Below are 16,683 nucleotides of genomic sequence, written 5' to 3' on the forward strand. Positions count from 1 at the left end.
AGCAGATACGAAATCGTATAAAGCCAAGAGTCTCCTGTTGAAACGTCCTAAGGCTGAAACGCATGCTTATGAGAGACATTGCAGCAGAGAGCTCCGGATGATTTTGACATCACAGTGCTAGCAATAGTTGCGGCACTGCTTTCTGAACACAGAATACACTGCACCAAACTTCTAGTCTTGCCTTAAGACAGCTTTATTAGCCTCTCCCACAAATAGAACAAAGGTAATAGATGAGAAAGAACACTGTACTTTCAACCACAGCTGTCTTTCTGTGTAATGGCATCCTGTGAGGCACTGTTGATGCAATAGAACACTTGCCAGATAGGTCTACTAAATTTGAACATAGGTACACTCTTCCTCACCTTCAAACAAATCACACATACCAGTCTTTGACAGGTGTCTCGATCTCGCAATCAACGCTGTCCTTTCTTGTGTGCCTGAATGGTCATCTAATAGCCCCAATCCTCTCCTTGTCCTTACAGATTATAACCATTCTTTTCACTATTAACAGACTTAGCAGGTAAACAAGCATCCCCTTGCACATGCTTTTGACAATGGAAGCAATGTGGTCTTAGCAGCAGATGTTGCCACCATTAAGGTCACTGTTAGTTCAAGTAACCAGAGTCTGAAAACAGCACCGCATGAACAGTGCACACAACAGAACAGCAAAACATAATAAGCACCTGTGGGCGCCTTGATTCTGAATGTTCTTTCGTGAACAATGCACTTAAAATGTCGACCTTTAAACTGACCTGTGTTCACCCTTTGTAGGTTTGCCTATATTTTTGGCACAATGACATAAAAACCGGCTGTGGTATTCTTTGTAGTTTATTGACATAAACTACAAAGAAATAGTATAAAACAAATTTCATCAAAATCAAGCCAGTAGTCTACTGCAAAAAAGTGGGACATGTATGTCTCACTGACTCATGAGAGTGTTTTTGAAAAGTGGGAGAACATTGTCCCACTGACTCATGAAGGCACTATCTCGCGATTGCATTAACGGCTATTAGGGATGAAACGGCTGAAGCAAGTGGCACAGTGTTTCGCTTCTCAACTTGTGCCAAGGAAAGTTGTGCGGACCTCATTTCCAGCAGTAGAACACCACCATCACCTGCGCCTCTTGTGAGCCTTCATAGCACTGTGGTCTCTTCCTGTAAAGCTTAGTTCACCACATGCACCAGCCATTTTTTTCTCCATTTGCCTGTCCTTACTTTGGCTGTTGAAATTGTAGAGTATGGCTGTTGTCACTGAGTATGAACCTACTTTTCAAGATGTACATAATATAAAGAAAAATATTTCCACGCACCAATATCCGCAATTATGCTGAAGGATGAGCGTGGCAATTTCACAGTGGATTGTGTTTCAATGCATTTGTCGGTCAGGTTATTGTGCAAATTTACAAAAACGTGATGACTGGAAGCTAAAGTGGCTTCCCTGAAAAACCAGAAAAAGAGGAAATTATCCGGCATTTGAATTGGTAGGTTCTTTCTATCTGAAGAAGAGGAAAATTCAGAAGCTATAAAAAAAGTTGATCGAAATTCAATGGCATTGTAACACTACTTCAGCCCTTTGAAAGCATGGTAAAAGAATTTTCGTCGAGATTACAAAAACTCAGGCAAGACATGAGTGACTTAGTGTTGCCCTAATGTGGAAGCAAATTTTTTCTGCAGACGGAAAGGTGGGATGTATGTGTCCCACTGTCGCACAAAGGGTTAATGCAACGCATTTAGCTGAGGAAGCCCAGCACAACTTTTATCACTGAATTATCTTGCTAACATTCACTTGACCTGATGACCTGCTATGGGTCGTGACAAACAAAACTTTGCCAGTTCACACAGACAGTTGAAAAACGCAAGACCTAAAAACACAGAATTGCTGATACTTGCTTGATGCTAAAAATAACAGCCTTCATTAACCATTTGGGTTAATGACCTGCTACTAATTATTTCTCACACATACAGTACATAACGGAATTTGAAGGAACCAGGAAAATTTGTTCGTTTTAACAGGAGTTCCACTTACTGAGAGATGAACAAGGGTGCAGATTTCAAGTATGAAACGAACTATATTAGAGGCAGTTCCATTAGGCAGCAATTCGGTTTACAGGATTTTTATTTGCTGAGGGTCTAATGTACAAATCATGAAATCTGCTTGACTGAAAACATGTGAAGCAAAAGCCAGCTTCTAAAAAAAACCTTATGCACACTGCATAGCCCTTTAAATCTCTGAAAGTACTGGTTTTAAGCAACACACTTACGGTAATACCAAGTGGCTTTTAGGAATGCTGAAAGTGCCAAAGGAACAGATTAGTGTTCTATCAGCTACTTCAGTTTCTCTAACTGTTTAAGATTTTCTGCTTATACAGTTAAACCTTTATTTAATGAAGTCAAGTTGAAATGGAAGCAATGCTGGCAAATGTACAAGTGAAGAATGGACCAGCTAGTGTCTATTTCTTTTCGTTGTTTAGTTATGGTAGGTGCCTATGAACAGTCTTAGTATAATAGTTACTTTATCTCAATCTTTTTTTTTAATTCTTGGGGCGTCCCAAAACCACAATATGGTTATGAGAGATGCCGTGGTGGAGGGCTCCGGAAATTTCAACCACTTTGGTTTCTTTAACGTGCACCTAAATCTAAGCACATGGGCTTCTAGCATTTTGCCTCCACCGAAATGCTATCCATTGAAATTATTCTATCTCTGCATGGTTTCTTCATGTGACCACTTAGGTACAGGTTCCTTGGCAGGTCCCACCTAAGTGCCTCAACAAGTGCCTAACCACTCATGGTTTTGCAGTAATTCTTCAATTATTTAAATACCGGGGACTTCTGGTCCAATCCAGATCAACAATATTGCAATCAACAATGGCTGCCACTACATGGTCCAAACCATTCCGTATAGAGTTTGACACAAATGTCAGCCAGATTAGGATCTCGAAGCCAGATCGTGATCTTCTTGATCCCGATCGGCCATGATCGTCTATGCGACATCTCGTTACTTAACCTCCCTGCCTTTCCTCTCCATGCCTTCCCCCTCTCCCTAGCACAGTACTTGTGCTGTGGGGATAAGCGGACACGCGGAAAGGGCCACGCACCTCACAGTCGGCAGCTGTAGTGTTGTGATACAGTGGGCAGCACTCTACTGTGGCATGTGATGGAAACCTGCCACTTAGGTGACCTGGAACAGGAGAAAAAAAAGCAACGTAGTACAAACTTAGTAAAATCATTTAAAATGCTCTGCTGCAAGTGCACAATCAAGAGCTACTGATCTGCACAAAGGAGCAAACGCTGACGTAATTTCAGTTTGTTCTAACAGAAGTTGGCTGCAGTACAAGTACAGAATCTTAACATTTATTCCATATAGGCTTTTTGGATTCATTGACTGGCATGACTTAACATTTTGAAGATGCACAAAGACCACTTCCGATTTCTGGATAGAGATTACAGGAGCTTACGTTTGGAGACTGCACATAGTCTATGAGGCTGTATGTTAGATCTATGGGTCATAGCAGGGAGCTTGAATACAACTTACCTTAACGAAGCATCAACTGACAGAAGCGTAAAACTTGTTTTTTATGAGCATATATATATATTGCATCCTCACCGGCAAGAAACATCCGAGATTCATTTCCTTATAGTATTTGTATTCATAATACCGAAGTTTGACTGTAATGTCAATAATTGTAGGTTTTGTAATGTGCATACAAATCGCAGTGTACATATTCTAGTGTTCTGCTGCAGCTAGAAAATTAAACAGTAATGACAGTTGAAGTGCTATCAGGTTCAGAACAATAAGAAGTTATATTAATATTTAGTTGAAAGACTGCATAATGGTTTCAGGATTACAGTTTGCTGTACAAGACAAAATTTTGCCTGTAGTTTCTTCAGGCGAAATTTTTTACTCACCCTTGGAGTCGCAGCCTGTCACGGTGCAGTGGGGTTCGTCTCCTTCCCGTGGGGACTGGCCATTGGCAGCAGGCATTTCGCGAAGGATGCTGCGTGCCGCCCCTCGACCATTCTTGGCCGGCAGCCGGCCCTTGGCAGCTCGGCGCCGCGGGCTCCCTTCGGGGCTGCCAACTGGCGACAGTTCGGCTGTGGAGTCCTTGCTGCCAGTTTTGCCTGCAAGAAGTCCCAGCCATATTCATGATGCAAGCTTCCAAACGGATCCTCGTACTCTTGCTCCACAATCAATGAAGAAAGCAGAACATTACACATTGTAAGACAGCCTTTCGTTAATACGGGATACAGAGAGCATTACTCTTCAGCATTCACTTCATACTTGCGGAGCTCCCATGTGATACTTGGTCGCAAATGGTCGTGCAGGTGGAAAAGCTACTGTTTATGATCAGTTGCTCGTTGCTGGCTTATTTTTTATTCTTGTGTCTGGAGTTGCAAAGCTGCTGAACCAATTGAGGGTGCAGGAGCGGGACATCAAAGTATGCTCTTGGTCATTTGACATAAGGCGTGAGGAGATGAGTAAGGCATTGATCAACAGAAACTTTGCTTTAATGCATGAAGTGAATGTCAGTCACTGTGAGTCACTTCATGATTGCAAGTCGTTCGCACAATGTCAGTCAATCGCTGGTGTAAATCCAGCGTCATGGTGAATGGACAATTAGTAAACCAGAAAGCAAACACAAAACTTGGAGGACGCTCGAGCTTCGCCTTCGAGAGTAGAACGCGATAGCGTAATCAGGCCCCATTCACATCGCCTTCTCAATCACTAGGCTGGCTTCGCTTCTCGGAGGAAACCTCAACCGTGCCGCAAGTAAAGGGACATCTGCGCGCGTAACACAATGGCCATTTCAAACTGTCCTAGGATGCCTACTGCAAGTACGGTCGTGAAGTGCCCACTACACTATAATTCATCCTTTTGCAGATTGACGAAGTACACACTATGCACCCGTAAAGCAACACACGTACCTGCGCAGCTGCACACTTTGTTGTTGCCAATGATGATGATTAATTATGCCTGAAAGCTTTATAATGGATGGGCATTTAAAACACCCACGCATTGAGCAATTGACACGGTGTGTCACCTGGTGCGATTCTACGCTTCTGCCACACAATGAGACTCCTCGCACTACTTATCCTTTTCAACGGCGGTGTGTACAATTGTACACATCAACTGCAGAGGTGCGTCGTGCACCACGTTTTTCTTCAAATGGCTTGAAACACAGTGTGCACATTTGTACAGGCTTCCTAAGTGGACAACTAGTGCTCATTTAACTTCATTGGGCTGCGTATTGCTGCATAGGATCACTTTGCTGGAGACACTACCATGTTCAATGATCGTTCGACATGCCACGTTCCAGGACTAACGTCAATACAGTATAACCTCGTTACAACGGATCTGTTTACAACAGACATTCGGATATCACATACCAATTTGCGGCATTATGCCAACCTCCGTATTTGTTCTATTGATTGAGCTTCGTTTACAACGAATTCTGGTACAACGGACATTCGGATATATAATTGACTAAAATGTCAGGCCAGCAATGTGGTCAGGACTCCTTTAGAGCGGACTTTTCTACCACGGACATACCAAATTCAGTAACTTCCGACTTCAAACATCGCTTAGCGTACTTTCGGGACAAAGGCCGCAGATCTCCGGTCCGTCAATGATCAGCTATGCCTAGCTGCAGCGACAAAACGGTGCGCAGCCTGCTTGGTGTTGCGTTCTGGGACGCAACACCAAATTGCTAGCTGCTGCCACCGCTTCTCCGAGCGGTCCCTGCACGGCGAGCTTGGCCGGGGGGTGGTCCGCTGCCTATGCGCAAAATGCCCATCCACGGTTCTGAGGAGCCAGCGGGCGATGCGATTCGTTGCTTGCGACGAAGGACATTGCGGCTTTTTTGCTTTCGTATGTCCGCTAGCGCGATGTTCTTGCCTGCAAAGTTCGGATTTGTCTCGTACATTGGCACCGTGAGCACAGTTAGGCCTAGCCACGGCATCGAGTAGAAAGCTCGGTTGCGATGTGCGTGGCCATGGTGCCCAATGTTTCAAAGTACGTCATGCTCGATTGCAAGTACAAAGAGTTGTCCCACGGTGGTATTCGTCATAAGATGTGAAGTGTTGATAAGAACCGTTCGCGACGAGTGTGGTGCGTTATCGTAATCTGATGATTGAGCTTCTGCTTGCAGCCGCCAAACTAAAGCGTTGTAAGTTATCGTCGACCCGTGAACAAAGAACGAGTGCGAACGCACGTCACTAAGTAGCGCAATTTTCGACAGCCACGACCTTGCGACGCACAAGCAGCAGGCGACGATCCCGAAGCGAGCATCACGGCAGAAGCAGCCAATCGGAGGCCTTGAATTGAACTTCAAACATGTGCTTTTTGTACGTTTATTACTGAATGGAGGAGTGTTATGAGTGAAGTGCGCGAGTGTGGTGCTTCCGATGGTTGGAGCAGCAAAAACGGCGAGGACGACGTACAACGTGCTACTTGCGCGAGCACGCTGAACATCGGAGCATGGAAAAAAAAAACGAAAAATAAGGAAATCGCCAAGAACCACTGCGCCGAAAAGAAAAAAGAAGAGCCGGGCTGGCGGTTCGAGAAACGTGGCTAGGGTGCGGAATGCGAGCTTGTCGGGCGCTTGTACCCGGGCTCTGAAGGCGTCCACCTAGCCGGCGCAGGCCTTCACGTGGACCTGGCGACCATTCTACCGGCGTGGCTTTTGCTGAGGTCCCGGCTTGGCGTGGTTGTGGTTCTCGGACGGGAGACAGCACCGACGATGACGGCACCCACCGGGAGCGGAAGTGAGTCGTTGGGCTGAGGGCCCGAGCTTGGAGACTTCCACCACCACGTCCTCCTACTTGACTGTTGGTGTGTCCAACCCGTTGGTGAGCCGTACCGCTCTGTTTCCACATCAGGACTCTCTTGACGACGTTAGCGGGTGGACTTGCACGATTCTAGGCTTATGATAAGATTCCCTTGTTTAAGGAGAACTCTATGTATTTGTGGTCAGGCTGACGCTTGTTAGTTTACCTATTGTTCATTCTAGTGTTACCCTTTCATTTATTTTTTTTGTGTGAAAATATATTTTCGTTTGTCTGAAAATCAAACGCTCACCTCCGTCTCTTATTCAAGAGTAGTATTGCACAACTCATTCTAGTAGCTTTATTAAACGAACCTGTCATAAATTGGCGTCCGCGCGACAGGACGTGAGCGTTTGACACCCAGTTCTCGGTTTTCGTAACAGTAAAAAAGAAAATGAGCACACGAGAGTTGATGGCGCTGGCAGAACGCATGGGGTTGGAAGGAGTGGAGTTGCAGGCATGGTTCAACGAGCGAGAAGCGCGAGCGCGCGAGGAACGAGCGGTGGAGAGAGACGCGAAGAAAGAACAGCTCGAGCTAGAGGGCCGCAATTTACAGCTGCGCCTTCAAGTCGCAGAAAAGGAGGGCCAAAGCGTAGAGGCAAGCCAGCGACGCTTGGAAATTGAAGAACGGACGCTGCAACTGCGCCTGAGAGTAGCTGAGACCGGTGTTGGGGAGCCTACCGTGACTGACTCTGGTATCCAAAGGAGCACGTCTGCGGTAGTGAACCCGCATAACTTTATTCCAGGTTTTAACGAGGACCGAGATGATCTCGACGCCTACCTGAAGAGATCTGAGAGAGTGGCGACAGGTCAAGAGTGGCCACGAGAAAAGTGGGCCACCGCTCTTAGCTTGTGCTTAAGCGGAGAGGCTTTGAAAGTATTTGGACGATTGTCGCCTGACGATTCTCTATCGTACGACAAGGTCAAGTTGGCTTTGCTCCAGCGTTTTCGCTTCACGGCTGAAGGCTACCGGAAGAAGTTCCGGAAGAGCAAGCCTGAAGACGGCGAAACTGGAAGGCAGTACGCCTCAAGACTCCAAAGTTTTTTTGACCGATGGATAGAAATGTCCCATACAGTGAGGGACTTCGTTTCTGTCCGTGACTTGATTGTGGCCGATCAATTCATGGTCAACTGCAACAGTCAGCTGGCGCTCTTCTTACGGGAGAAGAACTGCAAGACTCTGGAAGCCATGGCAGATGCGGCTGATATTTTCATGGAGGCAAAGCGACTGAAGAACTTGTTAACAGTTCGGGATAAGTGTGAAGACACAAGTGTCAAGGCTGAAGGGAGTTCCTCGAGCCCAAGAGCAGAGGTGCAATGTTTCGTTTGTGGCCGTATGGGGCACAAAGCTTCTGACTGTCGTACTAAGCCGAAGCAATTATATTGCACATACTGCCGTAAATCGGGACATGACTTCAAGGGTTGTTTGAGAAGGAACAACACGTCGAGGTCAGCTACCTCTTGTTTGCTGTTACCTAACGACGAGACTATTCCACAACAACCCACGGACGATGGCAATGAGTCAAAACAAGATGACGATGTCATTGGCACGGTGAAGACGCAACCGCTGGGTAATACTTGTCACATGCCAGTGTTACCAGGCGAAGTCAATGGACAAATGGTACGGGTCCTAAGGGACACCGGCAGTAACATTTTGATTGTACGCCAATCATTAGTACCAGATAAAGCGTTCACTGGCACTACGGCTACTTTGTGGCTGGCTGATGGGAGGACCATTGTAGTCCCTGAGGCTGAGGTGCACATCAGATCTCCCTACTATTCCGGGACGGCCATTGTCAAGTGTATGGCATCGCCACTATACGATGTCATAGTAGGTAATATACCTGGGTCACGTGATGCCAATGACCCTGACGACTGCTGGCAACTTAACTCTTGAGATGAATCCAGCAAAAGAGAGGTTCATTCTGCGGCCGAAGATAACCGGCCAAGTTCGCTTATGGTTGGAGTAACAGGCCCCAAGAGTTCCCGAAGATTCACAAACGCTAAATTCCATGGGCAAATATCTCAGAAGTCTCAGAAGAGGTATTACGACCGCCGCAGCAAGCAACGAGAACTGAAAGCTGGCGATCAGGCTCTGATCCTGCTTCCAACAAGCAATAACAAGTTAATAATGAACTGGAAAGGGCCGTTTACCGTAACAGGGAAGAAAAGCGACTATGACTATTAGCTGGACCTCGGACACTGCAGAAAGCTTTATCATATCAACATGCTTAAGAAATACGAAGAGCGTCGCCAAGAAGAGCTTCCCCAGACGTCTTTTGTCATCGTGGAGGAAGAGGAGTCTGAAAAGCCGTTACCTAGCTTCAAGGTCCAAGACAGCTGTGGTATTGGCCCACGCAAGAATGTGATGGTATGCTCCACCCGGTGTCGTATGTCAGTCGCCAAATTCAACCTCGCGAAAAGAGATACTCCTCAGTCGAGCGGCAATGCCTGGCGTTGGTATGGGCGATCGAGAAATATCATGCCTTTCTCTAAGGAACAAATTCGTCGTACAGACCAATCACCAGCCACTGCAGTATCTCTTAAAAACTAAGCACCTGAACAGCAGGATATTACGGGGGAGCCTTGCATTGCAAGAATATTCATTTCGGTTCAAACACATTACAGGCTCTGAAAATGTTGGGTGGAGTATATAAGCCGGCTGTGAGCTTGTAATAGTTCCCTAAACACAAGCTCACTTCTGTGTTTTCTTTTTCTTTGTTTGTTAGAGATGTTCTGTGTATGGACGACACTTAGTGATTTGTCGCGCACTCAAATGCAGTTTATTTTTCTCCGAAAAACAAACTCTTTCAAAAGGGGGACTCTTGTTATGAGTGAAGTGCGCGAGTGTGGTGCTTCCGATGGTTGGAGCAGCAAAAACGACGAGGACGACGTACAACGTGCTACTTGCGCGAGCGCGCCGAACATCGGAGCATGGAAAAAAATACGGAAAATAAGGAAATCGCCAAGAGCCACTGCGCCGAAAAGAAAAAAGAAGAGCCGGGCTGGCGGTTCGAGAAACGTGGCTAGGGTGCGGAATGCGAGCTTGTCGGGCGCTTGTACCCGGGCTCTGAAGGCATCCACCTAGCCGGTGCAGGCCTTCACGTGGACCTGGCGACCATTCTACCGGCGTGGCTTTTGCTGAGGCCCCGGCTTGGCGTGGTTGTGGTTCTCGGATGGGAGACAGCACCGACGATGACGGCACCCACCGGGAGCGGAAGTGAGTCGTCGGGCTGAGGGCCCGAGCTTGGAGACTTCCACCACCGCGTCCTCCTACTTGATTGTTGATGTGTCCAACCCGTTGGTGAGCCGTACCGCTCTGTTTTTACATCAGGACTCTCCTGACGACGTTAGCAGGTGGACTTGCACGATTCTAGGCTTATGATAAGATTCCCTTGTTTAAGGAGAACTCTATGTATTTGTGGTCAGGCTGACGCTTGTTAGTTTACCTCTTGTTCATTCTAGTGTTACCCTTTCGTTTATTTTTTTTTGTGTGTGAAAATATATTTTCGTTTGTCTGAAAATCAAACGCTCACCTCCGTCTCTTATTCGAGAGTAGTATTGCACAACTCATTCTAGTTGCTTTATTAAACGAACCTGTCACAAGGAGCTAGCTGAAACGGAGAACTTGAACGCGGAGAAATGCTCTTTACGATGAGCCCAAAATGGTGGTGCCCGGCTGCACCATTGCCGAGCTATAATCTTGAAAAACGCCTTTTTTTTTGCTATTTCCGCAATTTTTGCCAAGTTGGCAGCCGCAAAGAAAAAATTTTTATAGCACTTTAAAGCAGTTTTCAGTGAAGTTATTTTCGAATCAGATAGAAAATGGGCTACAGAAACTGAATATGCGATTTTCCAAAAATCGCATTTTTTTTGGTCCCCCCTTTAAATAAGACCATGTTTGACTCGTAATTCTCTCCGGTTATAACAGCCCCATTCAGCGCTTACACAGAAGTCTGTTGTAACAGTACTTGGATTTTACATACTCCCTTTACAACAGACCGAAATCCTGTTCACTATGAAGGTCTGTTGTAATGAGGTTATACTGTAGTATTATTTTTCTTTGCTCAAAACGAATACAACCAAAAAACAAGCTGGTCATTCATTTTGAGCCTAACATTTGATTCTTTTTATGCAAGAATTAAACCTGGCTGATTACAGAATAATTAAATATTTAATTGCATACTAATTATGATTGAATACTGAAACTCGCATAAAACAACGTATTATCTCATTTTCTTTCTTGGGATCCAATATTGAGTGCCTTGGAATTACGTTGCACCAGTTTGATGCATTTTCGGGCAGTCCATCATAATTCGTGCCTGAAGGGAATATATACGGTTTATTTTTCCAAAACAGTCTCAAGCACTTGCGCAGCTCTGTGGGAGGACACCTGCTTGCCACGCAGAAGGCCTGCATTTATTCCACCTTAGACCCATGTTTTTTATTATTTGCATCCATCACGATTTTTCGTTCAAGGACAACGCCGATTTTTCGCTAACAACAAATGACGCCAATGCTGACACCAGAGTTTCTGTGAAATAAGCTAATTAATGGTATTGTGTTAAAATCGCCGTGCCAGCTTTCCACAATGTGACATCACGGAATCCGACGGCATCCAGTTGAGACTAGTAAAGTAGTTATCTATAGTGAGGGTGTAGCACCAGTGACATCGACACGATCACCCTGTGAAGGAAGAGGTCAGGCGAGACCTCGAGCATGCAGCTAGTCTACGAACTACACTGTGTTTGTTTAGCGACTTCTCATCACAACCACCCTCAGCAGCTCTGTCTACTCAGGAGTATGTGCACTTTCTTCAGGGCCTCTCCTGGGACGTGAAACCCTGCCCAACACGTCCTGTTCCAGCACTCACACCTTAAAAGCCTATATATGGCTGGATGTGGATGCGGATGACAGTAGAGAAGTGACACCTGCCATTCCGAACTACAGTAAAACCTTGGTAATTTGTACTCGGTTAATTGGGAATCCCGGATAATTTGTATTATTTGCGCGGTCCCGAATTTTTACATGTAAATTTAACCGGATAATTGGTGCGGCCAGTCTGCGACTTCCCGGTTAATTGGCACACTTGGCCGCGACTTCCAAGATATGCAAAGGGTGTTGCGAATCTCGGAGGCTGTAACTAAAACATGCATTTTTTTTTTTTTTGATGTACGGATCTCGAAGGCCATGTTTTTTTTTACCGGAAATACGTCGTAGACGCCATGTTTTAGCAATTGCCAGGCGGCGATGCGTGCGGTTGCGATCATGATCATCATCATCTCAACAGCGATGTTAGCCACTCTAGCGAAGTGAATGTTTTGTGGAGTCTTTGTGCCATTTGGATGTCGGCTGGCGAGCATTGTGCGATTCGGTGCGACTGCTCCATTTGTCTCCTGTCTCCGCTTGAGTGTCTTCCCTGTGAATTAGTTGATTGAGGTGTGCTTGGAAGCAAGATGCCGAAGTACAAGAGCTTGTCCCTGCACGAAAAGGTGTGCTTAATTGAAGAGGCCAGCAAGTCGACGGCGTCGAAAACGGCTCTCGCCGAAAAGCACCACGTGCCTCTGTCAATGCTGTGCAACATCATCAAGAATAAGGAGAAAATTCTCGATGCTTACAGCAAGACGCACTCGTCAAAGCGTACACGAGTACGCCCGCCTACGTACGCCGACGTTGAAGCAGCTCTGATCGACTGGCTGCAGAAAGCCAACGCAGCACACCTTCCTGTGAATGGGACCATATTGCGTGAGAAGGCCAACCAGCTGGCGCTGCAACTTGGACATTCTGAGTTTAAATGCAGCAATGGATGGTTTTGCCGATTTAAGGAGCGCAACAACCTGACATTCGTGACTGTTTGTGGCGAGAGTGGCAGCGCGGATCAGTCTGTTGTCGACGGCTGGAAGCAGCACACCTTGGCTCCACTACTCGCCAAGTACGAAGCAGCAGATGTTTACAACCTTGATGAAGCTGCTCTGTTCTACAAAATGTTGCCTACGAAGACGTTCGCTTTGAAGGAGGCAGACATTAAGGGGCGGAAACAGAACAAAGATAGAATCACTGTTTTGTTTGGTGCAATCATGTGCGGTGAGCACAAGCTGCCACTGCTTGTTATTGGGAAGACAGAAAAGCCTCGTTGTTTCAAAAATGCACGACTGCCATCCAAGGATGACCTGATCTATAAAAACAACAAGAAAGCTTGGATGACGGCTGCACTCTTTGAAGAATACGTGCGGCACCTTGACCGCAAGTTTGCGGCCGCAGGGCGCAGCGTTTTGTTCGTCGTCGATAATTGCCCAGCTCACGGCGACATTCAGAACCTGCAGGCAATCAGGCTGGTATTTCTACCCCCGAACACGACGTCGCTATCGCAGCCGATGGACCAGGGCGTCATACACCATACCAGGAAAATATATCGCTACAATCTGTTGAAGCGAATGCTCCTTTGCTATGACAACGGAAAGGAGTATAACATTGACCTCCTCGGTGGTATTTGCCTCATTGTTCACGCATGGAGGCAGGTGGAGGCCACCGTTATTCGACGGTGTTTTGAGCACGCCGATTTTGTGAAAGAAGAGGCAACGTCCGCTGAGTTTGCTGTCACCGCTGTCACTTGCCCGTTTGATGAAGAAGGGGAGACTCTCTGCGCTCGATATGAGGCTTTGCACGCGGACGAGGAGTGCACTCCAATCGGATTCTCCGAGTACGCAAATGTCGAGTGCACAGTGCAGACGTGTTACGCCGACATCGACAGTGAGATAGCTGCGAGATCGACCGATTCGGCCTCTAATGTTGACAGCGATGACGAGCCCTCCCGAGCACCCCCTTTGGCGGATGTCATCGATGCCTTGAGTGTTGTGCGCAGCTTCGTCGAGTGCAACGGCGGCGAGGCTGAGATGCTACGCCTCATTGACAGGCTGGAAAATATGACTTTCAGTGCTGGGAACTACCGAACGCGTCAGTCACGCATGGAGGAATTTTTCTCCAAGTAGGCTGACTTGCCACAATAAAGGTGTGACTTCCGTACATCACGTTTTCTGGCTGATTTCTTTGATTTCGCGTTGTTTCGGATAATTGGGAATCCCGCTTAATTGGGATATTTTTCTCGGTCCCGAGGCCTTCGAATTAACGAGGTTTTACTGTACTTCATCTGACAGAGTCGTCGGCCAGTAAGAGTACCGCACCAACTTCTGCTAAATTCGGCAAAAATATTTCCCAGAGCCCAACAAGAACCCCTTACCCTTCGGTCGACCACGCTTTGGTGGTGTCACATCAACGTCATTGCTGGCATCGGGTGCCTTTGTGCCGAGGCTGCGTGGACTAGAGGTCTTCTGAGGTGTGCACGGGGCCACTACATCTTGGTGCATTGGTTCATTCTGGCATTGGTTCTGCTGCAAAAGAAGACGTACGAAGGTCTTCAATCACCCTGCACCCTAGCAGTATCATTATGTATTTTGGTTTTAACAGGCTCTCAACATCTAGACATTGGCAGAAGTCTCATAGGTACTTCTGCCTCACGGGTAAAAGGCTAGAAATAAATTTTCAAGTTTGGTGGTATTCTCGATTAAGGGTTTCCAAAAGCACAACTACCAGAAGCCTCGCCATAGTGGTCTAGTGGTTATGGTGCTTGACTGCTGACCTGAATGTTGTGGGATTGAATCCCAGCCGCAGCTGTTGCGTTTCGATGCAGGCAAAATGCTAGAGGCCTGCGTACTTAGATTAAGGTGCAAAGAACCCAGGTGGTCCAACTTCCCAGAGCCCTCCACAACGGCGTCCCTCATAATCATATTGTGGTTTTGAAACGTAAAACCCCAGTAATTATTATTACAACTACCAGAAGACTAGCAAATCCAGCATGATTCCAGCTGAATACTACATAACGAAGCTTTTAAGCTCCTTGCTGGTTTCACATGCACCTCCAATCTTTAGCCTGACAGCTTCCACAACACACACACGAAAAGTTACATTGATTACATTTTGGTGATTTCCGCGGTGTGCATGCCTTGTCATCCTTGGCCGCTTGGGGGTGGATGGCGGCGAGTTGCTGACACCATTCTTTTCTTCTTCCGAAGCCTCGGCCATCGCACCAATGGTTGCTGGTGCCTCGGTGGTGGTTTCACTGCAGCGGCCACACTTTTCTGGAAGCAGAGCAAGCTATGGCATAAGCGATGATCCTTTGTATTTTTGTTTTGTTCAGTGCAGATAAAGGAAGACTAAACAAACAAATGAACAGCAATTCATTGTCTACCACATGTACTGAAGTGTGCGATGCGAGAGATACTGTGACAGCTGCCCTTTCTTATATAGAGAGCCTGTTGATAAGTTCTCAGTAGCTCCCGACATGTGCAGCAATCAAAGCTCCATGAAGTTACTTGGAAGCACAAAACACACAAAATAAACAAGAAGAACTAGACAAGACAAGCGCTCACTTCAAACTAAAGTTTATTTACAGAAAGTGGCCAGGTTTTATCATACACCAAAAGACAACAGCAATAGGAAAACTTATGCGTGAACCAACAAACTGAAAGTTGATGAAGAAGTATCACCTCAAAGATAAATAACCATAAGAAAAACAAAATAACAAAAGCGACCTTTTGCTCATGAGGTTCACAAAACTAAGGTGAAACAACTGTGCTCAAAAAACCCAGATCATGCCAAGCATGTGCATGGCTGCCGCTGATCTATTCCCAGCGCCAAAGATTTATCGAGATAAGCCACTTCACTGTTTAGTACGTTAATGGACGACTGGCTGACGCACGTGGGAGCATTTTTGTGGATATGGAAAGCTTCGATTACTTCTCTAGTTAGCTTGTTTCGGTGTGGAAAAAGAACGGTGGTTTTGTTGAGTTCGGGATTGCACCTGCACTGTCGACAGTGCTCATAGCTCAATCAAAGCCATAGGTCGGCAAAAAATGTTGAGCTCACTCAGACTCACTCATGAAATATATTTTGCCTTTAGGACTCATTCGGACTCAAACTCACCAAAATATATTGCTCGCCCGGACTCACTCCGACTCAGACTCATGGGTTGATCTGAGTCTGAGTGAGTCTGAGTGAGTCGACTGATGAGTCCATTAGCGTATATTTCACTTTTAAATGCGAAGCATTTCTTAGCGAACTTCTGCGACTTTGAGCGTATCTGTCTATCTATCTAGCCGCCTACGACTTTGTGCTCTCCTGGCTGTTTCGTTAATCGGATGTATACCAAAATTGGTATCGGATAACATGATCGCATTACGAACATAAATGACAGGTCATAACATGAAAATCATGACATGCATGTCATGAACAGCATGATTTACATTCCACGGCCTTGGGGCTCTTGCGGTCGTTCCGTAAATTTAATAAATACCAAAATTGGTATGGTGCGACAAGAGTTCATGACGAACATAATGACAGGTCCTAAGGTGCAAATTATAACACGCATGTCATGTGCAGCATGATTTACATGACATGATCTCGGGCCGCTCGCGGCCGTTTAAATGAATGGATATATACAAAAACTGATATGACGAGACATTTCTGTATGATGAACACAACTGACACGTGGTAACATGAAAATTAAGACATGCATGTCATGTACGAGATGATTTACATGCCACGCTCATGGCACACTCGTGGCCGTTTCGCTAGATGGATCTACACCAAAATTGGTATTGTGCGATGTGACTGCATGAAGAACATGAATAACAGGTGGTAACATGAAAACCATGGCATGCGTGTCATGTATGTCATGATTTACATGCCATGTTCATAGTGAATTCGCGGCCGTTTTGCTTGCTTGATATACACCAAGATTGGTATTGCGCGACCCGACTGTATGACCAACGTCAATGAGAGGTGGTAACATGAAAATCATGACATG

General features: G+C 46.1%; 1 protein-coding gene across 4 annotated transcripts in view; it reads right to left on the reverse strand.

The window, feature by feature from the left end:
* The window catches only part of LOC119393664 (histone acetyltransferase KAT7), a 59,068-nt gene that overhangs the window by 16,754 nt on the left and 25,631 nt on the right, over positions 1 to 16,683 (reverse strand). For all 4 annotated transcript variants that reach the window (XM_037660775.2, XM_037660777.2, XM_037660773.2 and 1 more), the window contains 4 exons: positions 14,793 to 14,956; positions 14,059 to 14,209; positions 3,906 to 4,118; positions 3,095 to 3,177 (listed from right to left, as the gene is read on the reverse strand). In XM_037660775.2, the coding sequence (XP_037516703.1) occupies positions 3,095 to 3,177; positions 3,906 to 4,118; positions 14,059 to 14,209; positions 14,793 to 14,956 (611 nt within the window). The remainder of the gene's footprint in view (positions 1 to 3,094; positions 3,178 to 3,905; positions 4,119 to 14,058; positions 14,210 to 14,792; positions 14,957 to 16,683) is intronic.

Source organism: Rhipicephalus sanguineus, chromosome 5 (assembly GCF_013339695.2).
Source record: "Rhipicephalus sanguineus isolate Rsan-2018 chromosome 5, BIME_Rsan_1.4, whole genome shotgun sequence".
Classification (NCBI taxonomy): Eukaryota; Metazoa; Arthropoda; class Arachnida; order Ixodida; family Ixodidae; genus Rhipicephalus; species Rhipicephalus sanguineus.